At 54.5% G+C, this 15,423-nt stretch overlaps 1 protein-coding gene across 4 annotated transcripts in view; it reads right to left on the reverse strand.

Annotated features, from left to right (window-relative positions):
* Nucleotides 1-1,866: 1,866 nt before the first annotated feature.
* The window catches only part of THAP4 (THAP domain containing 4), a 43,520-nt gene continuing 29,963 nt past the window's right edge, over nucleotides 1,867-15,423 (reverse strand). For 3 of the 4 annotated variants that reach the window (XM_045482031.1, XM_045482030.1, XM_045482035.1), the window contains one exon: nucleotides 1,867-2,132. In XM_045482031.1, the coding sequence (XP_045337987.1) occupies nucleotides 2,013-2,132 (120 nt within the window). In that variant the 3' untranslated portion in view covers nucleotides 1,867-2,012. Of the gene's footprint in view, nucleotides 2,133-4,887; nucleotides 6,204-15,423 lie in introns of those variants that run through there. The other variant, XM_045482032.1, reaches the window with a different exon arrangement.

Here is a 15,423-nt window from a genome sequence, read left to right on the forward strand (position 1 = left end):
AGGGAGTGGAGCCCCTCTTCCCATCAGGACACTGCTGACCGGTTTGCAGTTTTGGCTCCTCTATTTTGTTAAATAAAAAATATGCCAGACCCGATAAAATACAATGGCTCTGTGAAAAAGGAAAAAGAAAAGTGCCCGGCTGCTGGGAGGAGCATGCCTGCTGATCGGGGGACTGTGAGTTCAAGCCCCATGTTGGCGTGGAGATGACGTAAATGTATAAATAAAGAAACGACCACAGTGGTAAGGCGGCCAGTCTGCAGCGTTGACCGTGGGGCTGGCTCAGGAAGAGACCCCCCATGGCGGCGGACTCCCCGGTGAGAGATGGGGTCAGCCCCCCACCCCTGGGGGCCTCTTAATTTTAGCATCAGCAAAGGGCGGCAGTTGGGACAGGTGACTGCCGGAGTGGCGACAGAAGTTCTGGGCATACACAGTCCAGTGAGAACTTCCATCCACGGGGACAGAAGGGACGGAGGAACCAGACAGACACACCCCCAGTTCAGCCTGGGGAACACCTTCCGGGCTTAGAGACCCCGTTCCCAAACAGCACGGGGGAGGGACCAGACCGTGCCGGATGTCTGCTTCTGGTCCTGGGCTCCGAGCCCACCCCGCAAGCAGCTCTGGGCGGGAGGGCCGCGGGTGGAGGCCGCCCTGCCGGCTTCCGGGGCCTCCGGTGCTAAAGTCCAAATGTTTGTTTTCCCCAAAGCCCAGATGCTGAAATCCTGACCAGAGGGGCTCTGCTACTTCCCCCTAGACTTTGGAGGGTGAAGTGGCCCGGAGTCTCGGCAGAGACCCACGCCCCACGCGGGTGGAGCCGCTGGTGTGATTCCAGCCGCAGAGACCCCAGAGAAGTGCATATAATCTACGCGGCACAGCCACGTGATCCCACAGGAGTGCGTCCCAGGGAGCCGCGTGTGGGCTGTGTCCAGCAAAGCCGGGAAGGCAGGGCCTCCACCCTGCGGGCCTCCGGGCAGGCCCGGAGCCAAAGAGCGGGCCTCTGCCGCCTTCGGGTTTTGGCCCTGCCGGGGAGCGTCCACGCCGTCCCTGTCCTGCCATGTTCGGGAAGCACCTCAACCGTCTGGTTTCACACGCAGCTAGAGGGGACTTCACCTCAGGATGACTTCATACGAGTCTCCTGCCCTGGATTTACTTGGCCTGCAGCAACCTCCCTGGCCCCTTGGTACCTGGGTCACCAGTCCTGGTCCCTCCTGAGCTCCTAGGTACTGGCCACCTCACCTGGTGCCGCCTTTGTCCCCAGGCCCGGGTGGGGGGGTGGGCGAGGCTTGGTCCTCCTCTCCCTGGGGCTGGGGCACCACCTCCCTTCACGTGGGCTCCACTTCAGGGCTGGGCTTTTAAGGTGGGGTGTTAGGAAGAAGCCAACGGTTTGTTTTGCTTTGATACGCACACTAAAGCAGCTGGTGGAAACGCCGGGAATTTGTTTAAAAATACTCCAGGGAAAAGAAGGGAGAAGGGACGAAGCCCTGGGAGGGGGACGGCTGGGTGGCTGGGAGACTGCACAACACACACAGAAATGAGAGCAGCGGTCCGCACAGAACAGTGGGGGGTGTGAGGGACTCACGGCCGCGGGAACGCCCTTCACCTGTGCAGATGGGGCCCCGAGACCATCAGCTCTGAAGTCATAAAGTAACTGATCCCCTTTGTGATGCGTTGGTCGTCGGCTTATCACCGGCTCCCCCACTGAAGACTTATAGGTATTTTAGATCTTGCCAAAACTACCAGAAGAAAAGGTGAGGGAACACGAGAGTCACTCCTTAATTTTTTAGGGAAAAGACTGGAAAACAAGCAGCCACCGGCAGATGGAAGAAACGCACAGTCTACATGAGGGACAATATTCAAAATGCTCCGTCATAAAAATAAAGGCCTTTTATTTGGTTTTTCTACGCCGTTACAGGAACACGTGGCAACACGCGGGAGCCCACGGAGACCTGCGGCCACACCCACACCTGCTGCGGGCGTCCACGGGGAAGCCGAAGGGTCACAACACACGCTCGGGGTCACGGGGTCACCTTCTTGTAGGTGACGTGAAGATGCTGAGTCATGGGCTGGGTAGTGGTTGCCATGGAGACCGTCTGTTCGAGTTTGCCGTCAGAATTCAGCCGGAATTTTCGGGTGATCTGAGCAGGACAAAACAAACGCAAACCCCTTAGTTCTGTCTTCCAAGGGCGACCCTGCCACAGGCCAAGCGTGTGGCACAGGCCGCAACTTGCCGCCTCCGTCGTCAGGGGCCCGTGGGCCTCGTGGTGTCCCCACCAGCAGGTGGGGGGCGTGGGGGGGGGGTGGACACAGGGCCCACAGCCGCCACGGGGCGTGCCGGGGTCAAGGCGTCCTGACCTCTGCTCTGGCCCCTCCCTCTGCCCCTGGGCTGTCCCCAAAGACCAACAGGCAAGTGTGGGACTTGGTCTCACCCCAGCCTACTTAGAAGCCAGCCATCCTTCTCTTTCCTGCTTTGTCACCGTTCACTTTCACGCCCACGACTCGAACTGACGTAACACGCGTTCTCGGAAAGCTCAGTACGAGCACTTTTGGAACCACGAATTAGTCAGAACAAAGTACGGCGGCCGGTGAGAAAATGCTACCCGTCTGGAACGTTTGTCCAAGAGCGTGGAACACGCAACGGCTGAGACACAACCCCGTGGCCGGGACCTTCCGGGTGTTCCGGACGCGCCGGGGGCCGCAAATGTACGAAATAGGACCTTTGCCGCAGGCCGCAGCCAACCGCTCTGTCACTGACCACCCGGCTCCGAAAAACCAGAAAAGCCGCATTTCAGAAAGTCCACTTAAAGGCATCAGGGAACCACCCCGAAGCTGGGACAAAGGTCCCGGAGAGAAGGGTGTGTGGAGACCCAGCTCGGGGCGGCCCTTCACCCGAGTCGTGTGCCTGCCGTGAGCGGCTGCCTGGACCCCGAGGGGACGGCAGCTCCGATTCGTGGCGCGGTGCTGCGTGGAGCACTCTGCAATTCCATGCCCACCGAGGAGGAGAGGCTGTGGAAGCACTGCGGACTTTGGGCTGCCCCCCAGCACCGAGAGTGAACCGGCTATGGGACAGGGAAGGCCAGCTTCGAAGCGACTCAGCCTGCAACGGGCGGGGTCCGCCCCACAACACCCCTCGGTGGGAGACAGCCCCACACAGAGCCTCATGGCACCTGAGGTTTCCACACACAGGGTCTGGAGTCCAAGAGGGAAAGAAAGGAGGTAACAGCAGGACCAGCACCCCGGGGTGGGGGTGGGGTGCCGGTACCGCCCCGGTCAGGAGACCACACTGGATTCCCTGCGGACGATTTCAGCAGAGAATCGGATCTGCCAGAAACAGGAAGGCGGAAGTTCTGTAACTGCAAAATGTGATCATGAAAATTAAAGCCCCCAAGGTGGACTCGGCAGAAGAGTCGCAGCTGGAAAGCGGCTGGTAGAAAACACCAGCCGGACCGTGAGGACAGACAGACGGACGGGCGGGCGGACGGAAAGTCACAGCTCACACGTGTGGCGGAAACCCCAGCACACAGGACAGAACGATACGGCCAGATGTGAGCAGGTCGCAGCTGTAAGACTCGCATGCAAAGTGCATCCGGGCCTAACACTGGCTGCCCCGGGAGAGCAGGAGCCCCCGGGGCAGGGACAGGGAGGGCGCCAGGACGCAGCGGGACGGCACCACAGAGAAATGACAGAACCGCCACCCAAGGTGTTCTCTTCAAAACTGGAGGCAAAATAAAGACGTCTTTGGACAAAAGAAACTCCACAGATTTCGTATCCCCTTAAACGGAAGACCAGAGGGCCCCCCGCACGGAGAAGCAGGGGCAAACGAAGGGCAGGGCGAGAGCAGGCACGTGGGTGGCCACGTGCAGCGAGGTGTGGGAGCGCGCGAGTGGGGAAACTGAGGCAGCAGCATGCTTTGCTTCTGTGAACGGGGGAGCATGGGAAGGGGCTGACCCAAGTCCGGCTCATGGGAGGGGTACGAAAAATGCTTCAGATGGCGATGTGTTTGAAAATACCTTCCCTATATTCAAAGTCACACACCGCTGTGTCAGACACGGTTTCCTTCTGGTCTCCCAGACTCTAACTTGTGACTGAAGGGTGCCAGCCGCGAAAGGCGTCCGGTGAACGAAGCTCCCGGGCTCCCTTTTAGCCAAAGCTACTGGTATGTTCTAAGGCGGGACACACACCTGCTCCCCGCAAAGGATGTTCATCTCTGTCTTTGAGTACGAGGAAAGATTTCCGAGGTCACCTGTGAGGAAATCTCTGACTCCTGCTAAAGTGACAGGAACCACTTGTATTTCCTTGTGAGAAGAAAAAAGATTCCTTTGGCCGTCATTCAGAAAAAGAGTGGTGGAAGATAAAAAGCAAAGTAAAAAGACGACAGGGCAGGGGAGACGCACGGAGTCCGCGTCCCGTATCCCGCAACCCGCAGCGTGTCCCCGGCCACGCAGCCCCAGGCTGCACCCGGGCTCCAGTGCTGGAGCTTGGGAACCTCGCCCGTCTGCAAAGTCCCCCCGGTGGCGGTCACCACAGGGCAGACGGCAACACTCGGGAGGACGGGAGAGCACAAGAGGCAGGCGCGGGGGAGCGGAGCACCCAGAACAAGACACACAATCGGGGGGCCTCTTGTGGCACGTAAGCTTCGTCTCACCGTGTCAGCGCCTGCAATTCTACGTGATTTCTTCTGGAATTTCACTAAAAATAAACAAGGCTTGGGGCGCCTGGGTGGCGCAGCCGGTTAAGCGTCCGACTTCAGCTCGGGTCATGATCTCGTGGTCAGTGTGTTCGAGCCCCGCGTCGGGCTCTGTGCCGACAGCTCGGAGCCTGGAGCTGCTTCGGATTCTGTGTCTCCGTCTCCCTCTGCCCCTCCCCCGCTCATGCTCTGTGTCTCTGTCTCTCAAAAAAAAAAAAAAAAAAAAAAAAAAATACGGCTGGCTTTTACCTTGGAGACCACTTCTCGGGGGACACGGGTGGAGACATGTGGTCTCGCGGTGCCCTCAGCTGAGTGCCCGGGACCACGCTGCACAGGGACGTGCAGGTGAGGCACTGCCTTGTGAGCCACGGAAAAGAGCGAGGCTGCTGCTCATTTACTCTGAGCCCTCGAGAGGCTCCTCAAAACATCTAACGCCTGAGGACAACTGGCCTTTTCTGAACGGCTGTCTCTGCACGGCTGGAGGGGCTTCTGGAAATACCACACGGCCCCCCACAGCCCGCCTCACGGTGCAGTGATCCAAGTGTGGCCTCCCCTCACCTCTGCCTCTTCGTGCCAAACCTGCGACGGCCATCCTATTCCGGCGTAAGCAGCGTGGTGACGGGCAGCAGGCGAGCAGGAGACAGGAGGCAGGCCTGGGGAGCACAGCCCGACCGCCAGTCCAGGAAGGATGCGGGGCTGGGGAGCGAGGGGCCACCCTGCGCCCATCGCCCCCAGAGCACACTCACTGGGCTCTGGTCAGGTCGGGCACCTCCGGCACGTGCCGTGTGGTCTCCGGAGTGCTGTTAGCCCGTCGCGGAGACGACAGCGGTCACAGCGGAGCACTCGGAGCCAAAGCCAGCAACGGCAGCACCAGTGCATGGGCCCCGAGAGTCGCCCGTCAGGTTCCTTTGGAACTGAAGGCCCTCGGAGGACGTTTCTCATCCCCCCCCTACTCCAGTCGCCGGGAAGATGTAAAGTCGAGGCAGGCTGCACGCTGCCTTGCTCGGTGGTTCCCACGGCCTCTGCCCGTAGACAGCAATCTGGTAAGCTCGCTCAGAGTAATTCCGTGTTCATCCCGAGTCGGCCACGACAGCGAAGGCATCATCGAAGACCCATGTGGGCCACAGACAGATCCTCATTTGAGGAACGGGAGGCTGGAAGGAGCCGCTAGCTTCGACAGCTTCAAAGGGGAGCCGGTCCAGGCGGCCCGGTGATCGCGGACAGCACGCTCAGACCGTGGGGAGCCCGGCTCCTGCGCACACAGCCGGGCCGAGGGCCCGCGAGCCTCTGGAGGTGCAGAAGAGTCCCTCTTGACAAACGCCATTTGTTCTCTTAGCCAAGGGTGCCCATTTTCCCTAGACTGCGCCCACCGCAGGGAAGTGCGCTGCGGCGGGAGGCGCGCTGTGAGAATTTCTTGATGTCTTAATGCTTTCTAAAAGCATGTTTTTCCTTGTTTTGTTCAGTAGAGAAAAGGTGGAAAAGGAAATTCAGGAGGAAGATGGCTTTCACTGTGTGTTAGTTCCTAAAACAAAGAAATCAGGAAGCCACAGTGGTTACCGTGCTCGCCGTAGAGCAGGTTTGAGGCGGAGGTGTGGCGGAGGGTGCGGAGGTGACGGGCCGAGCTTCAGAACCGAGATTCACAGGAATCCCGGCGAGCCGACAGCTACCCTACAGCCAGGCCCGTCGTCACTCCTCGGTGGCCTGCCGCCAGTCCGCACGACCGAGAATCCAAGCACACGCACGCTCACCCCCAGCTTACTGAGACACACGACGCTGTGTAGGTGCAAAAGTGTGGACTGGACACGGGTGTCTCTGGTGCTAGCTGACCCCCATCACCTCACACAGTTACTTTCTGTGTACGGGGTGTGCGATCTGTGAGATCTACTGTATACAATACGGTAGACACTGCCGACACCATGCTGGGCATCACGTCCCCACGACTCACTCCTCTTCTAACTGGACGTCTGTGCCCTTGCCCTACAACCTGCCATCCCTCCGCCCCTAGGCAACAACCAGCAGTGTTTCTTTTCCTGCCTTATTTTACTTTAGCACGATCCCCTCGGGGTTTTATCCATGTGGCAGATGACAGGATTTAATTCATTTTAACATTCTAACATTCCTCGTGTGCGTGTGTGTGGGTGCACATCGCACACATACTCGCTCTACCCGACGGTGCACACGAAGGCTGCTTCCGTGTCTCTGTGAACGGGCGAGGAGTTCACAGTGGGTCCGGGGAGCAGTATCTGTCTCACGGCCGTAGACACGCGGCTGCTCCACGACTGTAACCAGACCCCTGCCCTGCTGCTCGCGGGCAACAAGGAGAGGGGGTTGCCAGAGTGGGGCGAGGGGGAGGTGAGGGAGAGAGGAAGCCAGGAAGAGAGGTCACTTTGAGAGAAGGCACAAAGACAGAAAGATGAAAAACTCACTTAATAGCTTAACTGGAGACAGAAGAAAGACTTGGTGAAATTGAAAATGGGTCGATAAAAATATCCAAACTGGGGGCGCCCGGCTGGCTCAGGGGGAGCGTGTGACTCTCGATCTCCGGGTTGGAAGTTCGAACACCATGTTGGGGGTAGAGATTTCTTAAAAATACAATCTTTAGGGGCACTCGGACGGCTCAGTCGGTTGAGCGTCCAGCTCTTGATTGTAGCTCAGGCCACGATCTCACCGTTTGTGAGTTCGAGCCCCGAACAGGACTCTGCCGACGGCGTGGAGCCTGCTTGGGATTCTCTCTCTCCCTCTCTCTGCACCTCCCCTACTCCTGCACGTGTGTGCTCTTTCTCAAAAATACATGAACTTTAAAAATAAAACAAAATCTTAAAATTTTTTAAACATTTATTCGTTTTTGAGAGAGAGAAAGAGTGTGTGTGTGTGTGTGTGTGTGTGTGTGTGTGTGTGTGTGAGCGGGGGAGGGGCAGAGAGAGAGGGAAACACAGAATCTGAAACAGGCTCCAGGCTCCGAGCTGTCAGCACAGAGCCCGACATGGGGCTCAAACCACGAACCGTGAGATCATGACCTGAGCCGAAGTCGGACGTTTAGCCGACTGAGCCACCCAGGAGCCCCAATACAATTTTTAAAATATCCAAACTGAGTAATATAGAGAAAACAGACTGAAGAATGAACAGCCTCGGGGACGTGTGGTACAAGGATTAAATGGCTTGACGTATGTTTAACAGCAGTTCCGAGGGGAAAACAGGAATAACTGAGCAGGAAAACAGTTGAAGAAATAATGTCTGAAAATCCCCAAATATGAAAAACTCAATCTTACAGTTCCAAGAGTTTCAGGAGACCAGCCCAGGCCCACAGGAGATCTGAAGGGCCGGCACCCCTTTCCCCCACTTCTTTTCCTTTTCCCCTTTTGGGAACCACACATCAGCGACTCGGACAAACCAGGGCATACACGGGGAGGTCAGAGTGTGCCTGCACACGCCCAGGGAAAGGCTCAGAAAAGACCTGAGGAGACCTTCAGTTTACGTCTTGGGTGGTTCCTGCGCACAGGCAGTCTACACCAAAAACAAAAACAAACAAATAAAAAAACCACCCCAAAACAGTAAACATAAATAAAGGGATGCCCACCCACGTTCATGGATTAGACGACTCAGTATCAGTAAGATATCAATACTGCCCAGGGATCTACAAAACTAACGAAATCCCTATCAAAACCCCAACAATATGTTTTGTAGAAACAGAAAAATCCATCCTAAGAGTCACATGGAATTCTCAGGGACCTGGAATAGCCAAAAAAATCCTGAAAAGGAAGAACAAAACCGGAAGACACACACACCTCTTGATTTCACAAGAGCGCGGCACTGGCATACAGACAGACATACAGACGATGGACCAGAACAGAGGCCTCAGAAACAAGCCCTCACATACGTGGTCAATTTTCAACGCAGCTGCCAAGACCACTCTATGTGGGAAGGACGGTCTTTGTAACAAACGGCGCCGGGAAACCTGGACGTCCGCACGCGAAAGAACGAAGCTGGACGCTTCCCTAGCCCCACACACAAAAACTAACTCAAAGCGAGTCAGAGACTTCAATGTCACAGCTAAAACAATAAAACCCTTAGAAGAAAACAGCACAAACGCTTCACTGCGCGGGACTTGGCGATGTTTGGATGTGACACTGAATGTAGAGCCAACCACAGAAAAAACAGACAAACCGTAATTCATGAAAATTCCAAATTTGTATGCGTCCAAAGACACCAAACGGTAAAAACAACCCACGCAACGAGAGAAACATCGGCCGGTCGCGTCTCTGGTAACAGAAGTCCGGCTGCCGCCCCAACAGCTCGAGCAGCCGGAGGGTGAGGACGTGGAGGAGGGGGCCTCCCGCACAGCCGCCATGGGGCTCGGCGTGGGCTTCCTCACAAAACCAGAAACGGGACTGCCGCGCGACCCCGCCAGCCCGCTTTCGGGTCCACGCTCAGAAGAACTGAAAGCGGCGTCCTGCAGATGTCTGTGCACCCACGGTGACCGCATTCCAGCCGCTACAAGGTGCAGGCGGCCCTGGCGTCCGCCACGGATGAACGGATGAGCAAAACGTACCACATACACACAACAGCGTAGGACTCAGCCCGAAGAAGGAAGTTCGGCAATATCCCACAACACGCACGGACCCTGGGCACGTTGCGCTACGTACAGTAAGCCAGGAACAAAAGACACACAGGGTGCGACTCTGCTCGGATGAGGTCCCTGGAGTCATCAGGCTCATAGCGCACCGAGTGGGACACGGGGCACCAGGGGCTGTAGGGGGAGACAACGGGGAGTCGTGAGTCACGGGGCACAGAGCTTCGGTCTTAGGAAACCCAGGTGTCCTGGGGATGCGTGGTGGTGATGGCTGCTCGACTGCACGAATATACTTACCACCACGGACGCACGTCCGTAAACACAGGTAGGATGTGGGGCGCCCGGGTGGCTCAGTCAGTTAAATGTCTGACTCTCGATTTTGGCTCAGGTCGTGATCTCATGGTTTGTGGGATCGAGCCCTGTGTCGGACTGTGTGCTTGGGATTCTCTACCCATCCCCGCTGCCCCTCCCGTGCTGGCGTGCACATGTGCACTCTCTCTCAAACAAATCCATAAACGTGAGACAATTACTTGAAAAACGGTCCAGATGCTGAAGTTTGTTACATGTATTTCACCCCACAGTTGAAAAAAAAAAAGAAAAGAAAAAACAAAGTTCGGGAGTGAAATGGTCCCAAGAGACTTGCTGAGAGCAGACTAGGCTACGAGAAGGGCCACTGATGTAGGTCTTGAGGATGAAGGGAGATGATACCTCTGGAGACGCAGGGCCGCAGGGAGGAGAGGCGAGCAGCACACGGAGAAAAGCAGTGGGTAATGAGAAGAGGGTACCGTTTCCCCTCACGTGATTTCCCTGCAAATCACCTATTTAAAGCGAAAAGAAGAGTACCGTGAAGATTTATGGTGTGTGTGTGTGTGTGTGTACTTTTGACATCAATGTTTACACAAACATGTTACGGGTGTGACGACACCGTACAGAAGAAACGGTCAGTGGGACTGCAGAGCGGGAAGAAGGAAGCATCAGCTGTGAAGTCGGATTATCCACAACCAGTGTGAAGGGGCAAATGTCACGGTAGCCTCCGAGCAACCATTAAAAAAACGAGGGAGACACAGTTGAGAAGCTAACAGCCATAGAAACGATGAGACCTCGTCATTTGTGACCACGTGGGTGGGCCTAGCATGAGTGAAACAAATCAGCCAAAGGAAGACAGAAACCATAGAATTTTACTTATACGTGTTATCTAAAAAACAAAATAAGCAAAAAAAGCAGGAAGAGACCCATAAATGCAGAGAACGCCCTGGCGGTTGCCAGAGGGGAGGGGCGGGGCTGGAGAGAGGGGCGCAGGGGAGAGGGAGGGCCAGGCTTCCGGTTACGGGGCGAAGGAGTCCCGGTGCGGGAGGCCCAGCGCGGGACCACAGCCAGTGGCGCTGGAGGAGCGTCGCGCGGTGACAGCCGGGAGCTACGCTCGTGGGAGCACGGCGTCCTGCCCACGCCGTCCGGTCACCGCGTTGTACACCTGAGAGTGACGTGACGTCTTGTGTCAACTATATTTCAATAAGAGAAAGCGGGGGGGGGGGGGGGGGGGGGGCACTGGGTGGCTCAGTTAAGCCTCTGACTCTTGGTTGCAGTTCAGGTCATGATCTCGTGGTTCGTGGGTTACAGCCTGTGTTGGGCTCTGCACAGACCATGCGGAGCCTGCTTGGGATTCTCTCTCTGGCCCCCCCTCACTCTCTCTGTCTCTCTAAAAAATAAATAAACAAACATAAAAAAAACCCTAACAGAGTAAGACAGAATGCCAAATATATTTAACCCAAGAGAATGCAGTAAAGGAACAAAAACAAGAAAGCACAAAAAAACAAACCAAGGTGGCGGTCTTACAACCAACCATACTAGTAATATTGTTCTTAAATACACGTGGACTCAACATTCCAATTAAAATATAGAGTTTTTTTGACAAAAAAAGCAAGCCTACAAGAGATGTACTCTGAATGCAGACAAAGAGGTTCAATGTAGAAAGGTAGGAAGACAGACACGGCACATAGACAACCACCACCGGAGAGCAGGTATGGTTGTGTTGTTCTCCAACTTCAAGGTACACACAAGTTACCAAGGGTAACATGTCATAAACATGAAATATCATACGTACGCATTTAATAACAGAGCTTCAAAGTTGTGAAGCAAAAGCAGGCGGAAGTAAAGGACAGAATTAGCCTCAATCGTTGTTGGAGAGTTTAACACATGTCTGCAATCAGATAGAACCAGACTCCCTCCCCCAAAAAGTTCAGTAGTATGCCAGAAATCTGAATGACGCCATCAAGCGACCTGACCTAACAGTGTCAGGTCCGCTACACCCGACAACTGTCGATTTCTTACTCATCTGGACTGTGTATGGTATATTCACCAAGTTATAGCACACATTGTGGCATAAAGTAACTCTAAGAACACGTTCTCTGGGCTTTACGGAGTTGAATTAGAAGTCACTAGCAATACGATAAGTAGAAAATCCTTAAATATTTGGAAAGTAGTAGCATACCTTCCAAATAATCCAGTTCCAAGAAGAAAGTCACTAGAGAAAATATTTTGAGCTAGGAGGTCATAAGAACACACTCTACTAATACCTGCGGGAGGCAGCTGAAGCAGGGCTTACAGGAAAATTCATACTTTCAAGTGTTACAAACTAAAAATGGGCTAGATATCAACGATGCAAGTTTCCCATTTAAGAAATCAAAAAACAGGAGGAAATTAAACTCAGGATGATTAGAATAAATAATAATATGAAGCAAAACTTCTCCAATTTATGTACTTAAGCAATACAAAAATTCAGCAATAACTAAAAATGATAAATCATTACAATCAGGTGGGGTTTACCTGAAGGATGCAAGGTTGGTTCAACATCTGAAAAACTGTTCCTATAACGAATCACGTTAAGAGAATAATATAGCAGGGGCGCCTGGGTGGCTTGGTTAAGTGTCTGACTTTAGCTCAGGTCACGATCATGCGGTTCGTGGGTTCGAGCCCTGAGTCTGTACTGACAGCTCAGAGCCAGGAGTCTGCTTCAGATTCTGTGTCTCCCTCTCTCTCTGTTCCTCCCCCACTCGTGCTCTGTCTCTCTCTCTCAAAAATAAACAAACATTAAGGAAAAAAAACAACAAAAAAACATCAATTCCAAAATCATAAACCTTAAAGTGAAAGAGAAAACCATGAAAATTCTTGGAGAAAATGCAAGTTATTCATCTCTGCTGCCTGGCTTGGGCAAAACAACTTACAAAAGGGCATTAAAAGGACAAACCATAAAAGACAAGACTGGTAACAGAACGTGAAAAGTAAGACGCTTTGTTAACGAAACGAAAAGCTAAGTCATCAGCTGGAACGCTGTTACCGTGTCAACGTGCAGACCTTGCATCCAGAACGCGTAACCTTCAGAGCTGGGCGACAGGGGCACAGGATGCGGGCGCTGGCTTCACAGATGAGAAACGGGCACCAGGAGGGTGCGACCCCGTCAGGCATCCGGGAGTGTGTTTATCAGCACAGGGAATGCCGTCCACGGCCACTCAAGGACCAGTGCCGCAGAGAGGGCGGCCCGGGGACCGTGGTGGGGTCGCGCTGGGCACCAGTAAGCCTGGCGCTCGCCACGGGACTGGGCGGTGGCAGGCCGAGGTCGTCACCCAAGAAGTGAAACCACGTGTCTGCATGCAGGAGCACACAGACGCTCGTGACGGCCCAGAGCTGGAAACAAACCAACCCACGTCCATCAAGGAGAGTAGACAAAGCTGTGACGGACGTGCCCTGGGCATCAAAACACCCGAGCTTCCGCTAAGAGCAATAGCAGGAATGAATCTCAAAAGTGTTTCCCTGAACGAAAGGAGTAAATACTGGATGGTTCCATCATAAGGGGTCCCAGAAGTCGCACACCTAGTCTGTGGCAACAGAAATCTGGCCCTGGTTGGGGGGGCAGGGGCTGGGGGCCGGGCTATTATGGTCTTGACTTACGGGCATGGACACCTCAAGTGTATGTGCTAATTCTACGTAACTATACTTCAAAAGAGTTGATTTTTTTTAAGTAAAAAAAAAAAAAAATTCTAGTAATCTCTAATAATTAAAACACAGTGGACTGGCCCAGGGTGGACAGGCAGGGCGCCTGGACGGGGAGGGGGGTGGCAGACAGGCAGGTTGCCTGGACGGGGAGGGCGACGCAGGCCCTTCCGGCTGGGGCTGGGACAGCGAGCCTTTTTAAAAAAATTTTTTTTTTTCAACGTTTATTTATTTTTTTTGGGACAGAGAGAGACAGAGCATGAACGGGGGAGGGGCAGAGAGAGAGGGAGACACAGAATCGGAAACAGGCTCCAGGCTCTGAGCCATCAGCCCAGAGCCCGACGCGGGGCTCGAACTCACGGACCGCGAGATCGTGACCTGGCTGAAGTCGGATGCTTAACCGACTGCGCCACCCAGGCGCCCCAGCGAGCCTTTTATCTGCACGAAAGTCTAGGTGCGTTGATGAGCTGAAGGAGAGGTTTTAAGTCAAGCTGTAATGCTTCCAGAAAAAAATACATAGAATACGTATTTTCTGACCTGTGTTCAGGGAAGACTGCTTAATTAAGAAACACCAAAACCAATCCAGAAAGGAGAGCCTGGGAAATTGAACCACACACAATTAAAGTTTAGTAAGAGGAGGAAGTGATACAGACAGGAACGGATACTGGCACCACAAGTAACTGACAAGGAGCTTATATCCAAATTATATGGGGACGAAGCCGGCGGGACAGACACAGTGGACGCGGGTCAGAGGGCCAGGTCAGGACTTCCCAAAAGGAGGGACCAAGCAGGCAGGGATGGACACTGCTCAGCCTCACTGGCCATCCGAGCGGCCTGACCACACAAGTCAGCACCTCAGGACGCGGGGAGGTTCTGGAAGGCAGGGCCTCTCTGATCCTCAGTGTCAGATGGGGGCAGGGGCTGGACCCGCTGTCTCAGAGCCGTGTGGACAGTGTGGAGTCCTGAACGACCAAACACAGATGGCACGTAACAGAGAAGGGTGAGGACGGGGTTGGGCTTCAGTAGCAGACAGGCAGGGACCTGTCCCGACACCTGCCACTCCCAGGGGTCTGCAGAAGCCAGGTGTTCCGCCTGCCAGCTGCTGGGAGGACAGACACATACTTCCAGTCCCCGCCCCCTCCCTTCTTCTGGCCCCAAGTGTGAGCTTCTCACTTCCAGGTTCTGTCCGTGTCGAGCCAGCGGGGAGGCCAACCCAGGCACCCACCAGCCTTCGGTCGGCCGGGTCACTCTGCGGGGCTGAGCCTTCCTCTGGCCCTGTCCCCACAGGCTTCACCTCACCTCCTCTGTCCTGCAGAGAGGGGCTCCTCTGTTTCCTAAAGCCCAAAGTCAGTTCTCCAGCAAAAATAAAGCTCCCCCCACCTCCACAAAACCCTGATAAACTAAGTAACCTCTGGCAAGTACCAGCAAGAAAAAGAGAAAACGGTCACACGCAAAAGATCAGAGATGTAAGGTGGACACAGAATGGCAGAGAGGGACCAGTATGTGTCACTTCTTCCTCAAACTTGAAAACCTAGAAGAAAGGGCACCTTTCCCGGGAACCGTGAGGGGAGGCTGCCAACGGAGCAACGAGGGAGAGGGTCGGGCAAGCAGGGAGGGAAGCAGGGGCCGCCCAGGCTGGGCCCAGACGCTGTCCCCTGGGCACCCACCAGGAACAGGCAATTTCCATGGGGCTCCCTCCTTGTCAGGGAATGGACACCGCTAAAAAGCTCCCAGCTCACTCTGTGAAAAACTGATACCCAAATGGATAATAATTCCTGAAAATCATGCAAGTAGGAGCTACCCTCAAAAAGCAGGCATGCCTCAACACTTAGAAGTTATTATTCTGATTCACTGCATCAACAGCTTCAATGAGAAAAAACACAGAATCCTCCCAAAAGAGGCTGCAAATGCATTTGATGAAACTCAAAACCCCTTCCTGAATATAATTCTTACCATAGTAAAAACATAGTAGAAGCAGGCTGTCCTTACCCGACCAGCCCGCGAGCCCCTCACGGGGTGAGCGCCAACACACGTCTCTGCTCGGTCAGGGTTGTGCCCAAGAACCAGCTGTCAGACGTGACAGACACGTCCCAGTTCAGCACAGGTGGACAGAAACCAGAGCCCTCCCACCACCAACAGCAATCAGAAGGCGAAGCCACATGCCGTCGGTACAGCCACGAACGCT

Source organism: Leopardus geoffroyi, chromosome C1 (assembly GCF_018350155.1).
Source record: "Leopardus geoffroyi isolate Oge1 chromosome C1, O.geoffroyi_Oge1_pat1.0, whole genome shotgun sequence".
NCBI classification, from domain to species: Eukaryota; Metazoa; Chordata; class Mammalia; order Carnivora; family Felidae; genus Leopardus; species Leopardus geoffroyi.